The 20771-nt window shown below is 39.4% G+C and overlaps 1 protein-coding gene across 2 annotated transcripts in view; it reads right to left on the minus strand.

Annotated features, from left to right (window-relative positions):
- Positions 1-1020: 1020 nt before the first annotated feature.
- The window catches only part of Non3 (Ribosome production factor 2-like protein Non3), a 37467-nt gene continuing 17716 nt past the window's right edge, over positions 1021-20771 (minus strand). For both annotated transcript variants that reach the window (XM_071692216.1, XM_071692215.1), the window contains exons 3-6: positions 17917-18076; positions 10919-11198; positions 4846-4990; positions 1021-1235 (exon numbers count right to left, since the gene is read on the minus strand). In XM_071692216.1, coding sequence (XP_071548317.1) covers positions 1035-1235; positions 4846-4990; positions 10919-11198; positions 17917-18076 — 786 coding nt within the window. In that variant the 3' untranslated portion in view covers positions 1021-1034. The remainder of the gene's footprint in view (positions 1236-4845; positions 4991-10918; positions 11199-17916; positions 18077-20771) is intronic.

The raw sequence follows: 20771 nt of genomic DNA on the forward strand, positions 1-20771 counted from the left end.
ACACACACATACATATATATACATATGAGAAATGTAAGAAACAATTTAGAAAACTGAAACTTCTAGCTTGAAATGAATGAAAAAAATGAATGTCACATAATGGTTCAACCTCTGGCTATGGAAAAAAGGAAATGTATAATTTATTTACACAAACGTCAATAGCAGTTCTCATCAATTTAACCACTGTATCAATAAGCTTCAATTAAGTATAATAAATACATAAATATTTTTAACAATCAGTTTGGTGTAAAACTTTACACTGAAAGTTAGCAAGGATATGGCGCTCTAGGCTGAAAATGACTTTGGACTACAGATATTCAGTAAGATTATGGCTGTTAAGTCTATAAACAGGGCATTCAGTATATGAAATATGTGCCTTAAGAATATAAATTTTGTTTCAGCCATAATGAATGAGTGGATAAACTGTAACATTTGCATGTGTGCTTGTCTGTTGATAAATATGAAGTGATGTTCCTTGTATTGATCTATCTACCTATATCTCTAACTCCCATTCCCTTTGGGAACTCCCTCAAGGGGGTAGCCATGTCAAAAGTCTCCTTAACTGTTGAATGACAGTGCCATTTGTTAGCCTTTAGTGCCTAACCCTTAATGGGCCAACTCTAGCGCAATGACCTACTACTTCTAACTAATGCTCTTACCTAATTGTTCCTATCTAATACTTACCTCATTGCTCCTACCCTTTTGCCTAGAGGCAGGGCTAGCACAAAGCACTCACGGCCAGAAAATATATAGTTGGGAAAAATGAGATGTGCGAGTGTTGTGTGTGTGTGTTGTGTGTATGTTTTGTGTGTGTGTGTGTGTGTGTGTGTTGTGTGTGTGTGTGTGTGTGTGTGTGTGTGTGTGTGTGTGTGTGTGATCTAAACTTCTGGGGGCAAGAAATAGAGTTTTTATCATTTTTATAAATATTTCACATTCATTAACAATTCATTTCCTTATACAAACTTACAGAAATACTTATACAAAGAAATCTCTTGAGGCAGTAAAGAAAACAATTTAAAATGCCATTTACCACTTTACTGATCAATAGCCACTGGCTCAGGTGTGAAAGCATCGTCACCAGATGAATTCTTGGGATTTAACTTTTTACCATGGGACGTTTTCTTCAGGCCCTTCATTTTACGTGTTTGTAACTTACGGTAGTCCTGTTTTTTCATGTGCACACGACCAAGCTTGGTACCAAAAACATCTTTGCTCTTATTCTTCACTCTATTAGCCTGAAAACATAGATTATTGTGTTAAAATTTATCTATCAACATGTCCAGACCTTACAAAATACAGTAGATAATTCACAAAGAACATTTTTCATACAAGACCTGATGGCATTTTATTTCTTTTCTTTCTCCTTGAAATTCCAGATCAACTGATTATTCAAAAGTATCAAAAAGTCAGTCATTAGCACTCAAGTTCCAGAAAATGTATGATTTTCACTTCAGTTTCAGGTAGTTTAGCTTCCATTCTACTAATCAAAATGAATATTCTCCACAAATAATCATTCAATTATTCATGGTTTCCTGCTTTTGTCATGTGCACATGACCAAGCTTGGTACCAAAAACATCTTTACTCATATTCTTCATTCTATTAGCCTGAAAACATAGATTATTGTGTTAAAGTTTATCTATCAGTATGTTCACTGATGATACAGCACTGGTGGCTGATTCAGGTGAGAAACTGCAGAAGCTGGTGACTGAGTTTGGTAAAGTGTGTGAAAGAAGAAAGCTGAGAGTAAATGTGAATAAGAGCAAGGTTATTAGGTAAAGTAGGGTTGAGGGTCAAGTCAACTGGGAGGTAAGTTTGAATGGAGAAAAACTAGAGGTAGAAGTGTTTTAGATATCTGTGAGTGGATTTGGCAGCAGATGGAACCATGGAAGCGGAAGTGAATCATAGGGTGGGGGAGGGGGCGAAGGTTCTGGGAACATTGAAAAATGTGTGGAAGTTGAGAACGTTATCTTGGAAAGCAAAAATGGGTATGTTTGAAGGAATAGTGGTTCCAGCAATGTTATATGGTTGCGAGGCATGGGCTATAGACAGAGTTGTGCGGAGGAAGGTGGATGTGCTGGAAATGAGATGTTTGAGGACAATATGTGGTTTGATCGAGTAAGTAATGAAAGGGTGAGAGAGATGTGTGGTAATAAAAAGAGTGTGGTTGAGAGAGCAGAAGAGGGTGTTTTGAAATGGTTTGGTCACATGGAGAGAATGAGTGAGGAAAGATTGACAAAGAGGATATATGTGTCAGAGGTGGAGGGAACAAGAAGTGGGAGACCAAACTGGAGGTGGAAAGATGGAGTGAAAAAGATTTTGAGTGATTGGGGCCTGAACATGCAGGAGGGTGAAAGGCATGCAAGGAAGAGAGTGAATTGGAATGAAGTGGTATACATATTCACACATGCTGCCTTCAGTTTTCTTCTTTCACAAACTTTACCAAACTCAGTCACCAACTTCTGCAGTTTCTCACCCGAATCAGCCATCAGCACTGTACCATCAGCGAACAACAACTGACTCGCTTCCCAAACCCTCTCATTCACAACAGACTGCATACTTGCCCCTTTCTCTAAAACTTGCATTCACCTCCCTAACAACCCCATCCATAAACAAACAACCATGGAGACATAACACACCCCTGTCGCAAACTGACATTCAATGGGAACCAATCACCTTCCTTTCTTCCTACTCGTACACATGCCTTACATCCTCGATAAAAACTTTTCACTGCTTCTAGCAACTTACCTCCCACACCATATACTCTTAATACCTTCCACAGAGCATCTCTGTCACCTCTATCATATGCCTTCTCCAGATCCATAAATGCTACATACAAATCCATTTGCTTTTCTAAGTATTTCTCACATACATTCTTCAAAGCAAACACCTGATCCACACATCCTCTATCACTACTGAAACCACACTGCTCTTCCCCAATCTGATGCTCTGTACATGCCTTCACCCTCTCAATCAATACCCTCACATATAATTTCCCAGGAATACTCAACAAACTTATCTCCCTGCAATTTGAACACTCACCTTTATCCCCTTTGCCTATGTACAATGGTACTATACATGCATTCTGCCAATCCTCAGGCACTTCACCATGAACCAACATAAACAGTGAATATCCTCACAGACCAGTCAAAAACAGTCACCACCTTTTTTAATAAATTCCACAGCAATACCATCCAAACCCACCGCCTTACCGGCTTTCATCTTCCGCAAAGCTTTCACTACCTCTTCGTTTACCAAATCATTCTCCCTGAGCCCCTCACTTCACACACCACCTCGACCAAAACACCCTATATCTGCAACTCTATCATCACACACATTCAACAAACCTCCAAAATACTCACTCCATCTCCCTCTCACTTCACTACTACTTGTTATCACCTCCCAATTTGCCCCCTTCACCAATACTCCCATTTGTTCTCTTGTCTTCCGCACTTTATTTACCTCCTTCCAAGAGATCTTTTTATTTTCCCTAAAATTTAATGATACTCTCTCACCCCAACTCTCATTTGCCCTCTTTTTCCCCTCTTGTACCTTTCTCTTGACCTCTTGCCTCTTTCTTTCATACATCTCCCAGTCATTTGCACTATTTCCCTGCAAAAATTGCCCAAATGCCTCATCACCCTTTCTAATCTGCCCTCTCCCACCTTTCTCATGCCACAGGCATCTTTTGCACAATCCATCACTGCTTCGCTAAATACATCCCATTCCTCCCCCACTCCCCTTACGTCATTTGCTCTCACCTTTCTCCATTCTGCACTCAATCTCTCCTGGTACTTTCTCACACAAGTCTCCTTTCCAAGCTCACTGAATCTCACCACTCTCCTCAACCCAACATTCTCTCTTCTTTTCTGAAAACCTCCACAAGATAATGATCAGACATCCCTCCAGTTGCACCTCTTGGCACATTAACATCCAAAAGTATCTCTTTTGTGTGCCTATCAATTAACATGTAATCCAATAATGCTCTTTGACCATCTCTCTTACTTACTTACATATACTAATGTATATCTCTCTTTTTAAACAAAGTATTCCCAATCACCAGTCCTTTTTCAGCACACAAATCTACAAGCTCTTCACCATTTCCATTTACAACACTGAACACCCACCCCATGTACACCAATTATACCCTCAACTGCCACATTACTCACCTTTGCATTCAAATCACCCATCACTATAACCCAGTCTTGTGCATCAAAGCTGCTAACACACTCACTCAGCTGCTCCCATAATATTTGCCTCTCATGACCTTCCTTCTCGTGACCAGGTGCATAAGCACCAATAATCACCCATCTCTCTCCATCCACTTTCAGTTTTACCCATATCAATCTAGAGTTTACTTTCTTACACTCTATCACATACTCCCACAACTCCTGCTTCAGGAGTAGTGCTACTCCTTCCTTTGCTCTTGTCCTTTCACCTGACTTTACTCCAAAGACATTCCCAAACCACTCTTCCCCTTTACCCTTGAGCTTCGTTTCACTGAGAGCCTGTTTTAAAACATCCAGGTTCCTTTCCTCAAACATACTACTTATCTCTCCTTTTTTCTCATCTTGGTTACATCCACACACATTTAGACACCCCAATCAGAGCCTTCAAAGAGGATGAGCACTCCCTGCATGACTCTTTCTTCTGTTTTAGAAAGTTAAAATACAAGAAGGGGAGGGTTTCTAGCCCCCCCCCACTTCCATCCCCTTTAGTTGCCTTCTACGACAAGCAGGGAATGCGTGGGGAGTATTCTTTCTCCCCTGCTGGGATATTTACTATTACTCCAAATATCAATCAATCTGATAGTTCCTAATGAATTATTTTAAAACAAAACAGCTTGCCTGTGGTGGTTTAAGTTGTTTGCATGCCCTCTTCATCAAATCCTCCGAGGCAAATCTGTTTCTTCTAAGCTGTAGAGCCATTGAAGGTCCTATTTCTTCCAACTCCACACGAGGAATTCTTGTGTCAGATTTCTTTAGCAATATTCTTCAAAATAAAAATATGACAAACATGTAAAGATTCACTTATCTAAACAACAATATATTTCCAAACAAAAAATAAAACAAAAACTTATACCTTGCCAACATCTTAACAGTTACCAACTGAATGAGGCAGGTGAAAATATTTGAAGAAAGAGTAATCTAACCCTTGCTCTGGTATAAACAGTGAACTAATAAGCAACATGCAATTCATCTCAACCCATCTGGCCAAACCTGTCCCATCTTTCACCTGGATAATTTTTAGTACTATAAGAAAATAAAGGCAAAGGGGATAATGGTGAGTGTTCAACTTAACAGAGGTATAAGCTTGTCAAGTATTCCTGGGAAATTATATAGGAGGGTATTGATTGAGAGGGTAAAGGCACGTACAGAGCATCATATTGGGGAAGAGCAGTGTTTTCAGAAGTAGTAGAGGACGTGTGGATCAGGTGTTTGCTTGGAAGAATGTATGTGAAAAATACTTTGAAAAACAGATGGATTTGTATGTAGCATTTACGGACCTGGAGAAGGCATATGATAGGGTTGATAGAGATGCTTTGTGGAAGGTATTAAGAGTACATGGTGTGGGAAGTAATTTGCTAGAAGCAGTGAAAAGTTTTTACCAAGGATGTAAGGCATGTGTATGAGTAGGAAAAGAGGAGAGTGATTGGTTCCCAGTGAATGTCGGTTTGCGGCAGGGGCGCGTGATGTCTCCATGGTTGTTTGTTTATGGATGGGGTGGTTAGGGAGGTGAACGCAAGAGTTTTGGAGATAGGGGCAAGTATGCAGTCTGTTGTGAATGAGAGGGCTTGGGAAGTGAATTAGTTGTTAGCTGATGATACAGCGCTAGTGGCCGATTCAGGTGAGAAACTGCAGAAGTTTATGTCTGAGTTTGGTAAAGTGTGTGAAAGAAGAAAGCTGAGAGTGAATGTGAATAAGAGCAAGGTTATTAGGTTCGGCAGGGTTGAGGGACAAGTTAATTGAGAGGTAAGTTTGAATGGGGAAAAAGCGGAGGAAGTGAAGGTTTTAGATTTCTGGGAGTGGATTTAGCAGCGGATGGAACCATGGAAGCGGAAGTGAGTCACAGGATGGGGAGGGGGCGAAGGCTCTGGGAGCATAGAAGAATGTGTGGAAGGTAAGGATGCTATCTTGGTGAGCAAAAATGGGTATGTTTGAAGGAATAGAGGTTCCAACAATGTTATATGGTTGTGAGGCATGGCTTATAGATACGGTAATGCAGAGGAGGGTGGATGAGGGAGGGTTGGAAATGAAATGCCTGAGAACAGCATGAGGTGTAATCGAGTAAGTATTGAAAGGGTAAGAGAGATATGTGGTAATAAAAAGAGTGTGGTTGAGAGAGCAAAAGAGGGTGTATTGAATGTTTGGGTCACATGGAGAGAAGGAGTCAGAAAAGATTGACAAAGAGGATACATGTGTCAGAGGTAGAGGGAACGAGAAACAGGAGACCAAATTGGAGGGTGAAAGGAGTGCAAGGAATAATGAATTGGAACGATGTGGTATACCGGGGGTGGATGTGCTGTCAATGGATTGAGCCAGGGCATGTGAAGAGTCTGGGATAAACCATGGAAAGTTTTGTGGGGCCTGGATGTGGAAAGGGAGCTGTGGTTTTGGTGCATTACACATAACAGGTAGAGACTGAGTGTGAACGAATGTGGCCTTTTTTTGGCTTTTCCTAGCGCTACCTCACATGCGCACGGTGTGTGTGTGTGTGTATTTCATGTGTGGCAGGGTGGTGACGGGAATGGATGAAGGCAGCAAGTATGAATATGTAAATGTGTATTTCTGTGTATGTATACGTTGAAATGTACATGTATGTATTTGTGCGAGTGTGGGCGTTTATGTATATACGCGTTTATGTATGTATACATGTATATGTGGGTGGGTTGGGCCATTCTTTTATCTGTTTCCTTATGCTACCTCACTAACGTGGGAGATGGCGATTAAGTATAATAATGAAAATAAATTCATCCAGCTATATGTGTGGCACGGTGGCGACAAGAATGGATGAAGGCAGCAAGTATGAAGTATGTATATGTGTGTGTGAGGGCGTTTATATATATACATGTTTATGTGGGTGGGTTGGGCCATTTCATCTGTTACCTTGCATTACCTCACTAATGCAGAGGTCAGAGATTAAGTGTTATTTTTATTATTATACTTTGTTGCTGTCTCCTGCGTTAGCAAGGTAGCGCAAGGAAACAGATGAAAGAATGGCCCAAACCACCCACAAATACATGTATATACATACACATCCACAGATGGACATATACATACCTAAACATCTCAACGTATACACACACACACACACATATATATATTTTATTTTTTTTTTTTTTGCTTTGTCGCTGTCTCCCGCGTTTGCGAGGTAGCGCAAGGAAACAGACGAAAGAAATGGCCCAACCCACCCCCATACACATGTATATACATACATCCACACACGCAAATATACATACCTACACAGCTTTCCATGGTTTACCCCAGACACTTCACATGCCCCGATTCAATACCACATAAAAAAAAAAAAAAAAAAAAAAAAATATATATATATATATATATATATATATATATATATATATATATATATATATTTTTTTTTTTTTTTATACTTTGTCGCTGTCTCCCGCGTTTGCGAGGTAGCGCAAGGAAACAGACGAAAGAAGTGGCCCAACCCCCCCCCCATACACATGTATATACATACGTCCACACACGCAAATATACATACCTACACAGCTTTTCCATGGTTTACCCCGGACGCTTCACATGCCTTGATTCAATCCACTGACAGCACGTCAACCCCTGTATACCACATCGCTCCAATTCACTCTATTCCTTGCCTCCTTTCACCCTCCTGCATGTTCAGGCCCCGATCACACAAAATCTTTTTCACTCCATCTTTCCACCTCCAATTTGGTCTCCCTCTTCTCCTCGTTCCCTCCACCTCCGACACATATATCCTCTTGGTCAATCTTTCCTCACTCATTCTCTCCATGTGCCCAAACCATTTCAAAACACCCTCTTCTGCTCTCTCAACCACGCTCTTTTTATTTCCACACATCTCTCTTACCCTTACGTTACTTACTCGATCAAACCACCTCACACCACACATTGTCCTCAAACATCTCATTTCCAGCACATCCATCCTCCTGCGCACAACTCTATCCATAGCCCACGCCTCGCAACCATACAACATTGTTGGAACCACTATTCCTTCAAACATACCCATTTTTCCTTTCCGAGATAATGTCCTCGACTTCCAAACATTCTTCAAGGCTCCCAGAATTTTCGCCCCCTCCCCCACCCTATGATCCACTTCCGCGTCCATGGTTCCATCCGCTGCCAGATCCACTCCCAGATATCTAAAACACTTCACTTCCTCCAGTTTTTCTCCATTCAAACACCTCCCAATTGACTTGACCCTCAACCCTACTGTACCTAATAACCTTGTTCTTATTCACATTTACTCTTAACTTTCTTCTTTCACACACTTTACCAAACTCAGTCACCAGCTTCTGCAGTTTCTCACATGAATCAGCCACCAGCGCTGTATCATCAGCGAACAACAACTGACTCACTTCCCAAGCTCTCTCATCCCCAACAGACTTCATACTTGCCCCTCTTTCCAAAACTCTTGCATTCACCTCCCTAACAACCCCATCCATAAACAAATTAAACAACCATGGAGACATCACACACCCCTGCCGCAAACCTACATTCACTGAGAACCAATCACTTTCCTCTCTTCCTACACGTACACATGCCTTACATCCTCGATAAAAACTTTTCACTGCTTCTAACAACTTGCCTCCCACACCATATATTCTTAATACCTTCCACAGAGCATCTCTATCAACTCTATCATATGCCTTCTCCAGATCCATAAATGCTACATACAAATCCATTTGCTTTTCTAAGTATTTCTCACATACATTCTTCAAAGCAAACACCTGATCCACACATCCTCTACCACTTCTGAAACCACACTGCTCTTCCCCAATCTGATGCTCTGTACATGCCTTCATCCTCTCAATCAATATCCTCCCATATAATTTACCAGGAATACTCAACAAACTTCTTCTTTCTTTCTTTCATACTATTTGCCATTTCCCGCATTAGCAAGGTAGCGTTAAGAACAGAGGACTGGGCCTCTGAGGGAATATCCTCACCTGGCCTCGTTCTCTGTTCCTTCTTTTGGAAAATAAAAAAAAAACGAGAGGGGAGGATTTCCAGCCCCCCGCTCCCTCCCCTTTTAGTCGCCTTCTACGACACGCAGGGAATACGTGGGAAGTATTCTTTCTCCCCTATCCCCAGGGATACCTATCCTCTGTAATTTGAGCACTCACTCTTATCCCCTTTGCCTTTGTACAATGGCACTATGCACGCATTCCGCCAATCCTCAGGCACCTCACCATGAGTCATACATACATTAAATAACCTTACCAACCAGTCAACAATACAGTCACCCCCTTTTTTAATAAATTCCACTGCAATACCATCCAAACCTGCTGCCTTGCCGGCTTTCATCTTCCGCAAAGCTTTTACTACCTCTTCTCTGTTTACCAAATCATTTTCCCTAACCCTCTCACTTTGCACACCACTTCGACCAAAACACCCTATATCTGCCACTCTATCATCAAACACATTCAACAAACCTTCAAAATACTCACTCCATCTCCTTCTCACATCACCACTACTTGTTATCACCTCCCCATTTGCGCCCTTCACTGAAGTTCCCATTTGCTCCCTTGTCTTACGCACTTTATTTACCCTTATTTACCCTTCATAAATATAGATTTTCCTGCAGTGAGCACTATGCACTAGCCTTGCCTTTTTGCAAAATAGTAGGAGCAATAAAAAGATGTAGTAGGTAGAACATAGGGTGGGTTCAAGTAGTAGTCTGGAACATTAGGTAGAAGTAGTCGGTAGGAGCAACTGAAAACTGCTCAAGAGTTCCTCTATCAGTGGCCTGTTAAGGATAAGACACTAAATGCTAAGAAGTGGCACCACAGTCAACCAGTTATGAAGACTCTTTTGCCTTGTCCAACCCCTTGAGAGAGTTCCCAAAAGGAACAGACATCAGAAATATAAATACAAAGACAGAATGTAGGAAATCACAGAACAGAAAATTTGTATAAAAAAAATAACATAAGACCACCATTGTATTTCTTAAGAATGTCATCATGAAAATATATTAGCTTCTAAGTATAAACTACATTAAAAAGTTATGAAGTAAAAAAAAGACAGTGAGAGACAAGAAGACAACCAATTCCAATGTAAAGGTTTGGCATGGGTCATTGTTATGCACAATGGAAGACAAAGGCACTCAATCAGCTAAGTAACTGTAATTCTTACTGCATATATTGTTTTCAGAGATGTCCTTGACCTGTGGCCTCTCCCCTCATAAAACAAACTTACACTGTTTTATAATAATTTCCACTCCACTTTATGGTTATATGGCATATAATCAAATCTTCACCTATATTACATTCCTTATTCTTGTACTGTACTGTGATGGAAATCTTAACTATGCAATTTATTTCTTTATATTTTTACTTGTTTTCCTGCCATCTTGTAACATTCTTATTCCTTGTTATGCCTACTTTATGGTTATATGACACATAAGCAAATATTCAACTATATTATATTACTTATTCTTATACTGTGATGGAAATCTTAACTATGCAATTTATTTCTTTATATTTTTACTTGTTTTCCTACCATCTTGTAACATTTTTACTCCTTGTTATGCCTACAGTGATCACATGGTTTGCAAAAGCTATGCATAAATATGATATGGATTCACAAAATGAACAAATGATCACATTAATATAACACCTGATTATATCAAGTAAGATTATAAGAACTTGACTCCATAAAACTGTTAAAAACAGAATTACCGAGTTACATCAAACCCTACCTGTAACTTCTGATGAGTATTTTCCCTTCAAATGCTGTAAACTGGAATGCATGCTCAAAGCCGTGCAACCGTATTTCTGTTGCTTCTACACCTCGGAAAAAGTCTATCAAGAGGTTTTTCAGTCTCCTGTACTCAGCCACGTCTTCAAAGTCAGTACCACAGAAGACCAGGCAAGGCTTGGTACCAGAGGATATCTTGGCATTTTTGAATTCATTAAGCCCTTTGTAATTTTCTATCCCAAGTTCCACCATATCTAAAAGATGATGGTCAAACATTCGCCCTGGATAATGAACATGTATAGATACAATGAGTATCGTTAGTAATAGTGATATATCATGTAAAGATTTATGGAAAAAATAGTAGTAATAGTGATATATCATGTAAAGATTTATGGAAAAAATAGTCATTTTTGAGAAGCACATTGGTTAAGCTTGGCATAGTACCATCTATAGAAATCCAATTAGGAATGTTCAGCAAAAACTTTTATATTCTCCTAAAAGAGATTATGTAACAGACTGAAACTATGCTACCAACATTTTAAGATATATCTTTTCAATCTAACTATTCATTTCTATTTATCATACTTAACTGCTATCTCCTGCGTTAGTGACGTAGCACAAGGAATGGCCCAATCCACCCATATATACATGTATATACATAAACGCCCACACACGCACAAATACATACATATACATCTTAACTTATACGTACATATACATATATACACATTCCTATGAGTCCACAGGGAAAATGAAACACAATAAGTTCCCAAGTGCATTTTAGTATAATAATCACATCATCAGGGAAGATACAATTAAGAAATATAAGTCAGTTGATACACAACAAAGAGATGTAGCTAGGATGTCATTTGGTAAACAAGCGGTTGTCCAAGACAGACAACGAGCCTATCAAAGTCCTATTATGTGGACAAGATGGGGAATTGTTTACAAATTTTATCAACAATAAAGCTATCCAATTTGTATATACCTTCACTAATATTAAGGTTATAATTCTTTGTGTATTCAATAACAGAAAGATCCTTACCAGTCTGCTCAACATAAAACTTATCATAATTTCTACGTAGCACTTTACAGATATATCTGGGAGAATTTTCTGGTGAGTTGTTGATTAACATATTCATTATAGTATCATTGTTGCTGAAGGCAACATTTACATTTAAGGATTTAAGCAACGTGGGAAGTAAAGTAAAATCATTATCAAAAGGGAGAACTAAAAGATTCTTAGTATCAATGGGAGGTTTGGTTTAAACCCTATAAAATGATTTCTTTGCTAACTTAAAGGATTTATCAATTGATAAAGATTCTTGGTATTGATTGGGGAAAAGCAGCGTGGTTTCAGAAGTGGTAGAGGATGTGTGGATCAGGTGTTTGCTTTGAAGAATGTATGTGAGAAATACTTAGAAATGCAAAAGGATTTGTATGAAGCATTTATGGATCTGGAGAAGGCATATGATATAGTTGATAGAGATGCTCTGTGGAAGGTACTAAGAATATATGGTGTGGGGGCAAGTTGTTAGAAGCAGTGAAAAGTTTTTATCGAGGATGTAAGTCATGTGTATGTGTAGGGAGAGAGAAAAGTGATTGGTTCTCAGTGAATGTTGGTTTGTGGCAGGGGTGCATGATGTCTCCATGGTTGTTTAATTTGTTTATGATTAGGGTTGTTAGGGAGGTGCATGCAAGAGTTTTGGAAATAGGGGAAAGTATGCAATATGTTGTGGATGAGAGAGCTTGGGAAGTGAGTCAGTTGTTGTTCGCTGATGATACAGCACTGGTGGCTGATTCGTGTGAGAAACTGCAGAAGCTGGTGACTGAGTTTGGTAGTGTATGAAAGAAGAAAGCTGAGAGTAAATGTGAATAAGAGCAAGGTTATTAGGTACAGTAGAGTTGAGGGACAAGTCCATAGGGAGGTAAGTTTGAATGGAGAAAAACTGGAGGAAGTGAAGTGTTTTAGATATCTAGGAGTGGATATGGCAGCGGATGGAACCATGGAAGCGGAAGTGAATCATAGGGTGGGGGAGTGGGGCGAAAGTTCTGGGAGCGTTGAAGAATGTGTGGAAGTCGAGAACATTATCTCGGAAAGCAAAAATGGGTATGTTTGAAGGAATAGTCGTTCCAACAATGTTGTATGGTTGCGAGGCGTGGGTTATAGACAGAGTTGAGCGGAGGAGGGTGGATGTGCTGGAAATGAGATGTTTGAGGACAATATGTGGTGTGAGGTGGTTTGATCAAGTAAGTAATAATAGGGTAAGAGAGATGTGTGGAAATAAAAAGAGTGTGGTTGAGAGAGCAGAAGAGGGTGTTTTGAAATGGTTTGGTCACATGGAGAGAATGAGTGAGGAAAGATTGACATAGTGGATATATGTGTCAGAGGTGGAGGGAACGAGGAGACGTGGGAGACCAAATTGGAGGAGGAAAGATGGAGTGAAAAAGATTTTGAGTGATCAGGGCCTGAGCATGCAGGAGGGTGAAAGGCGTGCAAGGAATAGGGTGAATTGGAACAATGTGGTATACCGGGGTCGACATGCTGTCAATGGATTGAACCAGGGTGTGTGAAGCGTCTGGGGTAAACCATGGAAAGTTGTGTGGGGCCTGGATGTGGAAAGGGAGCTGTGGTTTCAGTGCATTATGCATGACAGCTAGAGACTTGAGTGTGAACGAATGTGGCCTTTGTTGTCTTTTCCTAGCACTCCCTCGCGCACATGCGGAGGAGGGGGTTGTCATTTCATGTGTGGCGGGGTGGCAATGGGAATGAATAAAGGCAGACAGTATGAATTATGTACATGTGTATATATGTATATGTCTGGGTGTGTATATATATGTATACATTGATGTATAGGTATGTATATTTGCGTGTGTGGACGTGTATGTATATACATGTGTATAAGGGTGGGTTGGGCCATTCTTTCGTCTGTTTCCTTGTGCTATCTCGCTAACGCGGGAGACAGCGACAAAGCAAAATAATAAAAAAAAATTCTTGGTGTCAATGGGAGGTTTGGGTTCAACTCTATAAAATGATTTCCTTGCTAACTTAAGGGATTTGTCAATGATTTATAAATTGATAAATCCCTTAAGTTAGCAAAGAAATCATTTTATAGAGTTGAACCCAAACCTCCCATTGACACCAAGAATCTTTTAGTTATCTATATTTATTTATTTATTCATTATACTTTGTCGCTGTCTCTCACATTAGTGAGGTAACGCAAGGAAACAGACGAAAGAATGGCCTAACCCACCCACATACACATGTATATACATACACATCCACACATGCACATATACATACCTATACATCTCAACGTATACATATATATACACACACAGACATATACATACATACACTTGTACATAATTCACACTGTCTGCCCTTATTCGTTCTCATCACCAACCCGCCACACATGAAATAACAACGCCCTCCCCCCGCATGTGCGCGAGGTAGTGCTAGGAAAAGACAACAAAGGCCACATTCGTTCACACTCACTCTCTAGCTGTCATGTATAATACACCGAAACCACAGCTCCCTTTCCACATCCAGGCCCCACAAAACTTTCCATGGTTTACCCCAGACGCTTCACATGCCCTGATTCAATCTATTGACAGCACGTCGACCCCTGTATACTACATCGTTCCAATTCACTCTATTCCTTGCATGCCTTTCACCCTCCTGCATGTTCAGGCCCCGATCACACAAAATCTTTTTCACTCCATCTTTCCACCTCCAATTTGGTCTCCCACTTCTCCTTGTTCCCTCCACCTCTAACACATATATCGTCTTGGTCAATCTTTCCTCACTCATTCTCTGCATGTGACCAAACCATTTCAAAACACCTTCTTCTGCTCTCTCAACCACACTCTATTACCACACATCTCTCTCACCCTTTCATTACTTACTCAATCAAACCATCTCACACCACATATTGTCCTCAAACATCTCATTTCCAGCACATCCACCCTCCTCCGCACAACTCTATCTATAGCCCACTCCTCGCAACCATGTAACATTGTTGGAACCACTACTGCATACTTGCCCCTCTTTCCAAAACTCTTGCATTCACCTCCCTAACAACCCCATCCATGAACAAATTAAACAACCATGGAGACATCATGCACCCCAGCCGCAAACCAACATTCACTGAGAACCAATCACTTTCCTCTCTTCCTACACGTACACAATTATAATTTTTTTACTTCCCATGTTATTTAAATCCTTTAATGTAAATGTTGCCCTTAGCAACAACAATACTATGAAGAATATCTTAATCAACAACTCACCAGAAAATTCTCCTGGATGCATCTATAAAGTGCCATGTAGAAACTGTGATAAGTTGTATGTTGAGCAGACTGGGAAGGATCTTTCTGTTAGACTTAAGCAACATAAACATAGTATAAGAGCAGGACAAGAAATATATGCCTTGTTTAATCACATTAAAAACTATGGTCATTGTACTGACTGGAGTAATGCCATCTCAGTTATTAACTCTAACTCCAGTACCATGAGAAATATCATTGAATCTTCTATCATAACTACACAAAGAATTATAATCTTAATATTAGTGAAGGTATATACAAATTGGATAGCTTTATTGTTGATAAAAATTGTAAACAATTCCCCTTCTTGTCCAAATACTAAGTTTATGATATACTCGTTGTCTGTCTTGGACAATCACTTGTTTACCAAATGGCATCCTAGCTACGTCTCTTTATTGTATATCAAGACTTATATTTCTTTCTTGTATTTCCCCTGATGATGTGACTATTACACTAAAGTGCACTTGGGAACTTATTGTGTTTCATTTTCCCCGTGGACTCAGGAATATACTTGATCACGTACAAAATTGTAATCCTTTCCAATACATACACACGTACATATCCATACTTGCTGCCTTCATCCATTCCCGTTGCCATCCCGCCACACACAAAATAGCATCCACCAGCGAGGCAACGCCAGAAACAGACAAAAAAGGCCACATTCATTCACACGCAGTCTCTAGCTGTTGAACTAACCATGTATTTATATATCTTTACTCACAGATGTTTGCCATTTCCTGTTTTAGTGAAGCAGTTCCAAGAACAAAGAAATGGCATCATTTGCTCACATCCATTCTCCAGCTTTTGCGTACAATGGACTGAAAACAGCCCCCAAAGACCTTTCTGTACTTTTCCCCAACCACTTCATATACCCTGGTTCAGCCTAATGACATGGCATCCTCTGTAAATCACATGCCTTGAATCCTCTTTCATGTTCAGGCCCTGAGCCTTGAAAGCATCTTTCACTCCTGTTCCTTTCACTTTAGTGTGTATACCCTCTTAGTCATCCTTTCCTCTCCTATCCTCACTATTTGTCCAAAGCACTTCAGCATACCCTCTTCAACTCCCATACATACTCCTCTTACAACCACACCTCTATTTTATCCTATAACTCCTTATTTGATCAAGCCTCCTCACACAACATACTTTCCACAAACATTTAATTTCTAACACATTCACTGTTCTTTACATTTTTGTCTAAGGCCCTTATCACCACATCCATACAGCACCAACAGGACTACTACACAACCAAACATGCCTATCTTTGCCTTCATAAAGAGAGACCTCTCTTTTCCCACATTCCTCAATGCACCCAAGACGTTTGCCCCCCATCACCAATCCCATTGCTCACTTCAGCTAACATGATTCCATTTGGTGCCATATTCACTACCAGGCATCTAAAACACTCCATATCCTCTAAGTTCTCTCCATTTAAACTCACATTCCAAATAAACTGTCTCTTTTCACTGCAAAACCTTTTATTCACATTTACTCTTAACTTTCTCTTATAACACTCTCTATTTATCTATCTACCTACCTATGTATCTATCATCATTAATCCCCCCAACCCCCAGTCCATAAAGTAGGTCAGGTGCACAAACCCTCTCAAATCACTCATGTGCATCCTCAACTCATGCCCAGTATGATGAAGTGAAAGACCTCCACACTAATATATAGGTGCTTCTCACTTTTTCAATCAGCATGTTCCTTTGTAAGAACTCTGCTCTTAACATAAACTTTCCCAATCCCATCCTTACCAAACTTTACTTACAAACATCTGAACTCATCCACAGCATCCAATTCTTCACCATTCATACAGATAATACTGTGTGATATCCCATATGTTTCAAAAACCAAAGTTCTACTTTTACCCACATTCCATTAGAGCATCATCCCCTAAATGTATCATCAAAGTGACCCCATTTCATACATCATTAATTCAATTAACAGTAAAGCATCATCTGCATACAAGTGTGGTTACTTCCACTGTTTACCATGGTTCAGTAGAACACTCCTTTCATCCGAGCTCAGTTTCATCTCATCATGCCCCATCCTAGGAAAAAGAAACTACCATGGTAACAGTAAACTCACACTCCCACATTTATTTCAAACAACTCATTCCACTATTGACTCTCATATTACAAATTTCCATTATAAAGCATCTCAACAGTATTCAAAATTCATGCATGCTATATCATATAGACAGAACTTCCAAAAGAACTTCTTTTATTCCCTCTATCTTACGCACTTTCTAAATTAAAAAATGCTGCATGCCCTTTTTCCTTTCTTCTAAAGCTTTTTTCACTTGCCATATCTTTTAACAAGTTAGACCATATGGTGCACTCCTCAAAAGTAAGTTGTGTTATAATTCTGTACAACTCCAATTAATACTTATTGTTCTAGCTTATCTTCCAACTAGTGTAATCCTTCTCTGGGTAAATGAGGTCAAGCTTACACATTTTTCCAAACTTTGCCATTTTTCCCACATTAACCAGGTAGTTCCAGAAACAAAGTATAGCCTCCTTTGCTCACATCCATACTATCTTGTATACTGTGCCAAAACCAGACCCCCATCCACAGCCAAACCCCACCAACTGTTTACTGGTTTACCCTAATCTCTCTATATTTAGAACCTTTGAGGATTATACTTATAAGGTAATAAATTCAACATACCTAAAATAATATTGTTTGGCCTTTTCTTTGAGTGTGTTGCAAGGCAAAAGAGTGATGCATCATGTTTCTGTGACAATCTCTCAACTGGAAGGATATCATCAAATGGTAAGATAGGGTTTCTCCTTTGCAGGAGTCGGGCCTCATGTTTTTTAAAGGAGTACTGGAAAAGAAAACCACAAAACAAGATATACTTCCATAATCAGAATTCTAAATGCCATTTCTAAAATGAAAATATTGATATGATCATTAATCAAACTAACAGTATAAAGTAAGACATGGGTAAACAGAGTGGAAGAGTACTGGAGGGAAAGAAATGGTGGAAAAATGCATGGAATGATGTACACAAGGGAGGCATGTAAGGACAAGATAAGTGGAAACTCTACTGCTGTGGCCATCCCCTTGATGGGTGTTCCCAGAGGGAATGGGCATCAGAAACAGACATAAATGGGAAACTGAAGAACAACTGATCCTGCTACTTATCTACTAAAATACATAGATACCTCATGGCAAAAATAAAAATGAAGACTAAAACATCCACAGGATAATGTGTCTTAAAAGGTGATAGTTACATAATCAAGTAAACCCCATAACCCCCATTAAACACCATATGTACATCCTCACCCAATTTTCATCCCTCTCAAGCCAAAAAGTCCAAGGCTGCCTCTCTCCAACTATAATCTTTATCATTTTTTTGTACTTCATGGGTGATGTTTGTGCCTACCACAACACAAAAATACCTATTTCTTGCCACATGGATCTAAAGTCTTTCAAACTGACTGCCATCCGCCACAAAATTTTCCTTATCTCTACAGTTTTGCTTCTTCAATCAGTGTATCTTCCTCAGTTCCATCACCTAAGTCTAACCTGCCTGTGATTATCTGTAGGGTTAGTGACTGACAGGTTCATGAATGACTAGAGTTAGACAAAATTACATCTAAAAAGGAGAAAAAGGGATCATATGCCAAAGTTGTCAATAAATAAACTATAAATACTCCAAAAAATACTTAAATACTTCCTGTACCTAAATTGAAATAAAGATTAACTAAGGAAATGAAAGAAAAAACTAATGAGAATGAATGAATGAAATCAAAAATGAGGGAAGGTGGGAGGCATATTTGCATGATGAGATAGAGATGGAAATATAGAACACTAGTGAGGCATATGGTAAAGTTGCTGAGGTGGAAACAAAGGCAGCAGAGGGAGGTGATGGAAGAGTTAAGAGGTGAAAACATAAGCAGAAGTAGAGGAGCTGAGGTGGTCTTGTAAGACAGAAGTAAGGAGTCAGATGATACAGGTGGAGATGGAGTGATTGTATTCTTTGAAAATGCTGTGATGTTTTTTCGATGCTGTTCCATCAACCATGCATCATACAATCACTCATATACTGTAACAAAACGTTAAATGAATACATAATCTTGAGAACTGCCTTCTAAGATGGAGTCCTCAAACATTAATCAAATGACATTATCTAAGGACTTTGCAATGACAGCAAAGTTCACAATAATGGGGCCAAATGACAGAAGTTTCTTCTTAATCACATAACAAAAGATTCTCCCACAGACTTCTTATAAAAGACAAGATGTGTTCTAGAGAACCTGTTAAAAGGGGTCATTACAACATAATGCCTATGGGATGTGTTCCTCATAGTGTTATTACTTACAACTGTATTACAGAAAGCCTTCCTCCCGTTATAGTTATGGCTCTGCAGATGTTATTTTGGTGTTTTATAGATAAAATGCAGACATTGTTAGTATAAATGCTAAACGAATCTAAATTCAATCAACATTCACATCTTTGTTGAGGCTTCTAGTGATGTCGATCACTGCTGCTGTGCTCTGACAGTGCACCTACACCTAACTGGCTTGCTCCCCATTGTCTCCAGATGTTTATTCCCTGTGTGGGGAAAATTCACTGCAACATAGGATGTGGTGGACTGGCTTGTTCTTTTTATCTTATTGCTGTTATGAAGTATCCTTTTAATGGTAGAAGCTAATCCAAGTGACTGACCTACATGAGGCTGATGCTCACCTGCCTCAACCATGAGTATCACTTGCATCTTCAAGTCTATTATAATCACTTTCCCGGGCATCTTACGATGCTTTACCGAAACTCGCACTTGCAAGCCATTTTCCAGATATAGTGGGTTTAAAATTTTCTCTAAATACACATAAGAGATAGATAAAATGAGAGCGAGACTGAACTGATGCAAATTATGGCAGGCTGTACACAAATGGTTGAGAGAATGTAAACAAAGGTAACTGCTTATGTATTTGTTGGTTCTTATTCTAAGTTTTCTATATTTTTAAATTTTTGTTTTTTAATGAACATCATATAAATTTTTATTTTCTAAATGAATATTCAATTCATATCAGTTAACAAATATGTAATACCAGGCTATGTTAAAAGGTCTCTCTGTAGTTTTCATATACAGGTACACCATTGATTTTCCAGCAACTGATGGTTGAGCACCTCCCTTAGCCCAGACAAAATTACGTGAGAACTTGAAATTACCACGGCCACCGGACTAGTTTACTGAGCGGCCACAGATGGGGTTGTGTGTAGGGTACACTTATTTACATTCTTTACACTGCATACGGTGGTGGTACCGCAATTCTGTGAGGTTCTTAGCTTATTTTGCTTAAATTTAATCCTAGCTATGGCTTCTAAGACATATGAGAGTGTCAGTCATGGTGTCAAACGCAAACAACAGTCCATATCGATCCAAGACAAAATAAAACTGTTGAAAAAATGGACCATGGTGTTTCAGTGCATGAGCTGTGTGACATCTACAGTATTGGTTCATCAACTATTTATGATATAAAAAAGCAAAGGGAGAAAATATTGAAATTCTATCC

The sequence above is a fragment of the Panulirus ornatus genome, chromosome 52 (genome assembly GCF_036320965.1).
Source record: "Panulirus ornatus isolate Po-2019 chromosome 52, ASM3632096v1, whole genome shotgun sequence".
NCBI lineage: Eukaryota > Metazoa > Arthropoda > Malacostraca > Decapoda > Palinuridae > Panulirus > Panulirus ornatus.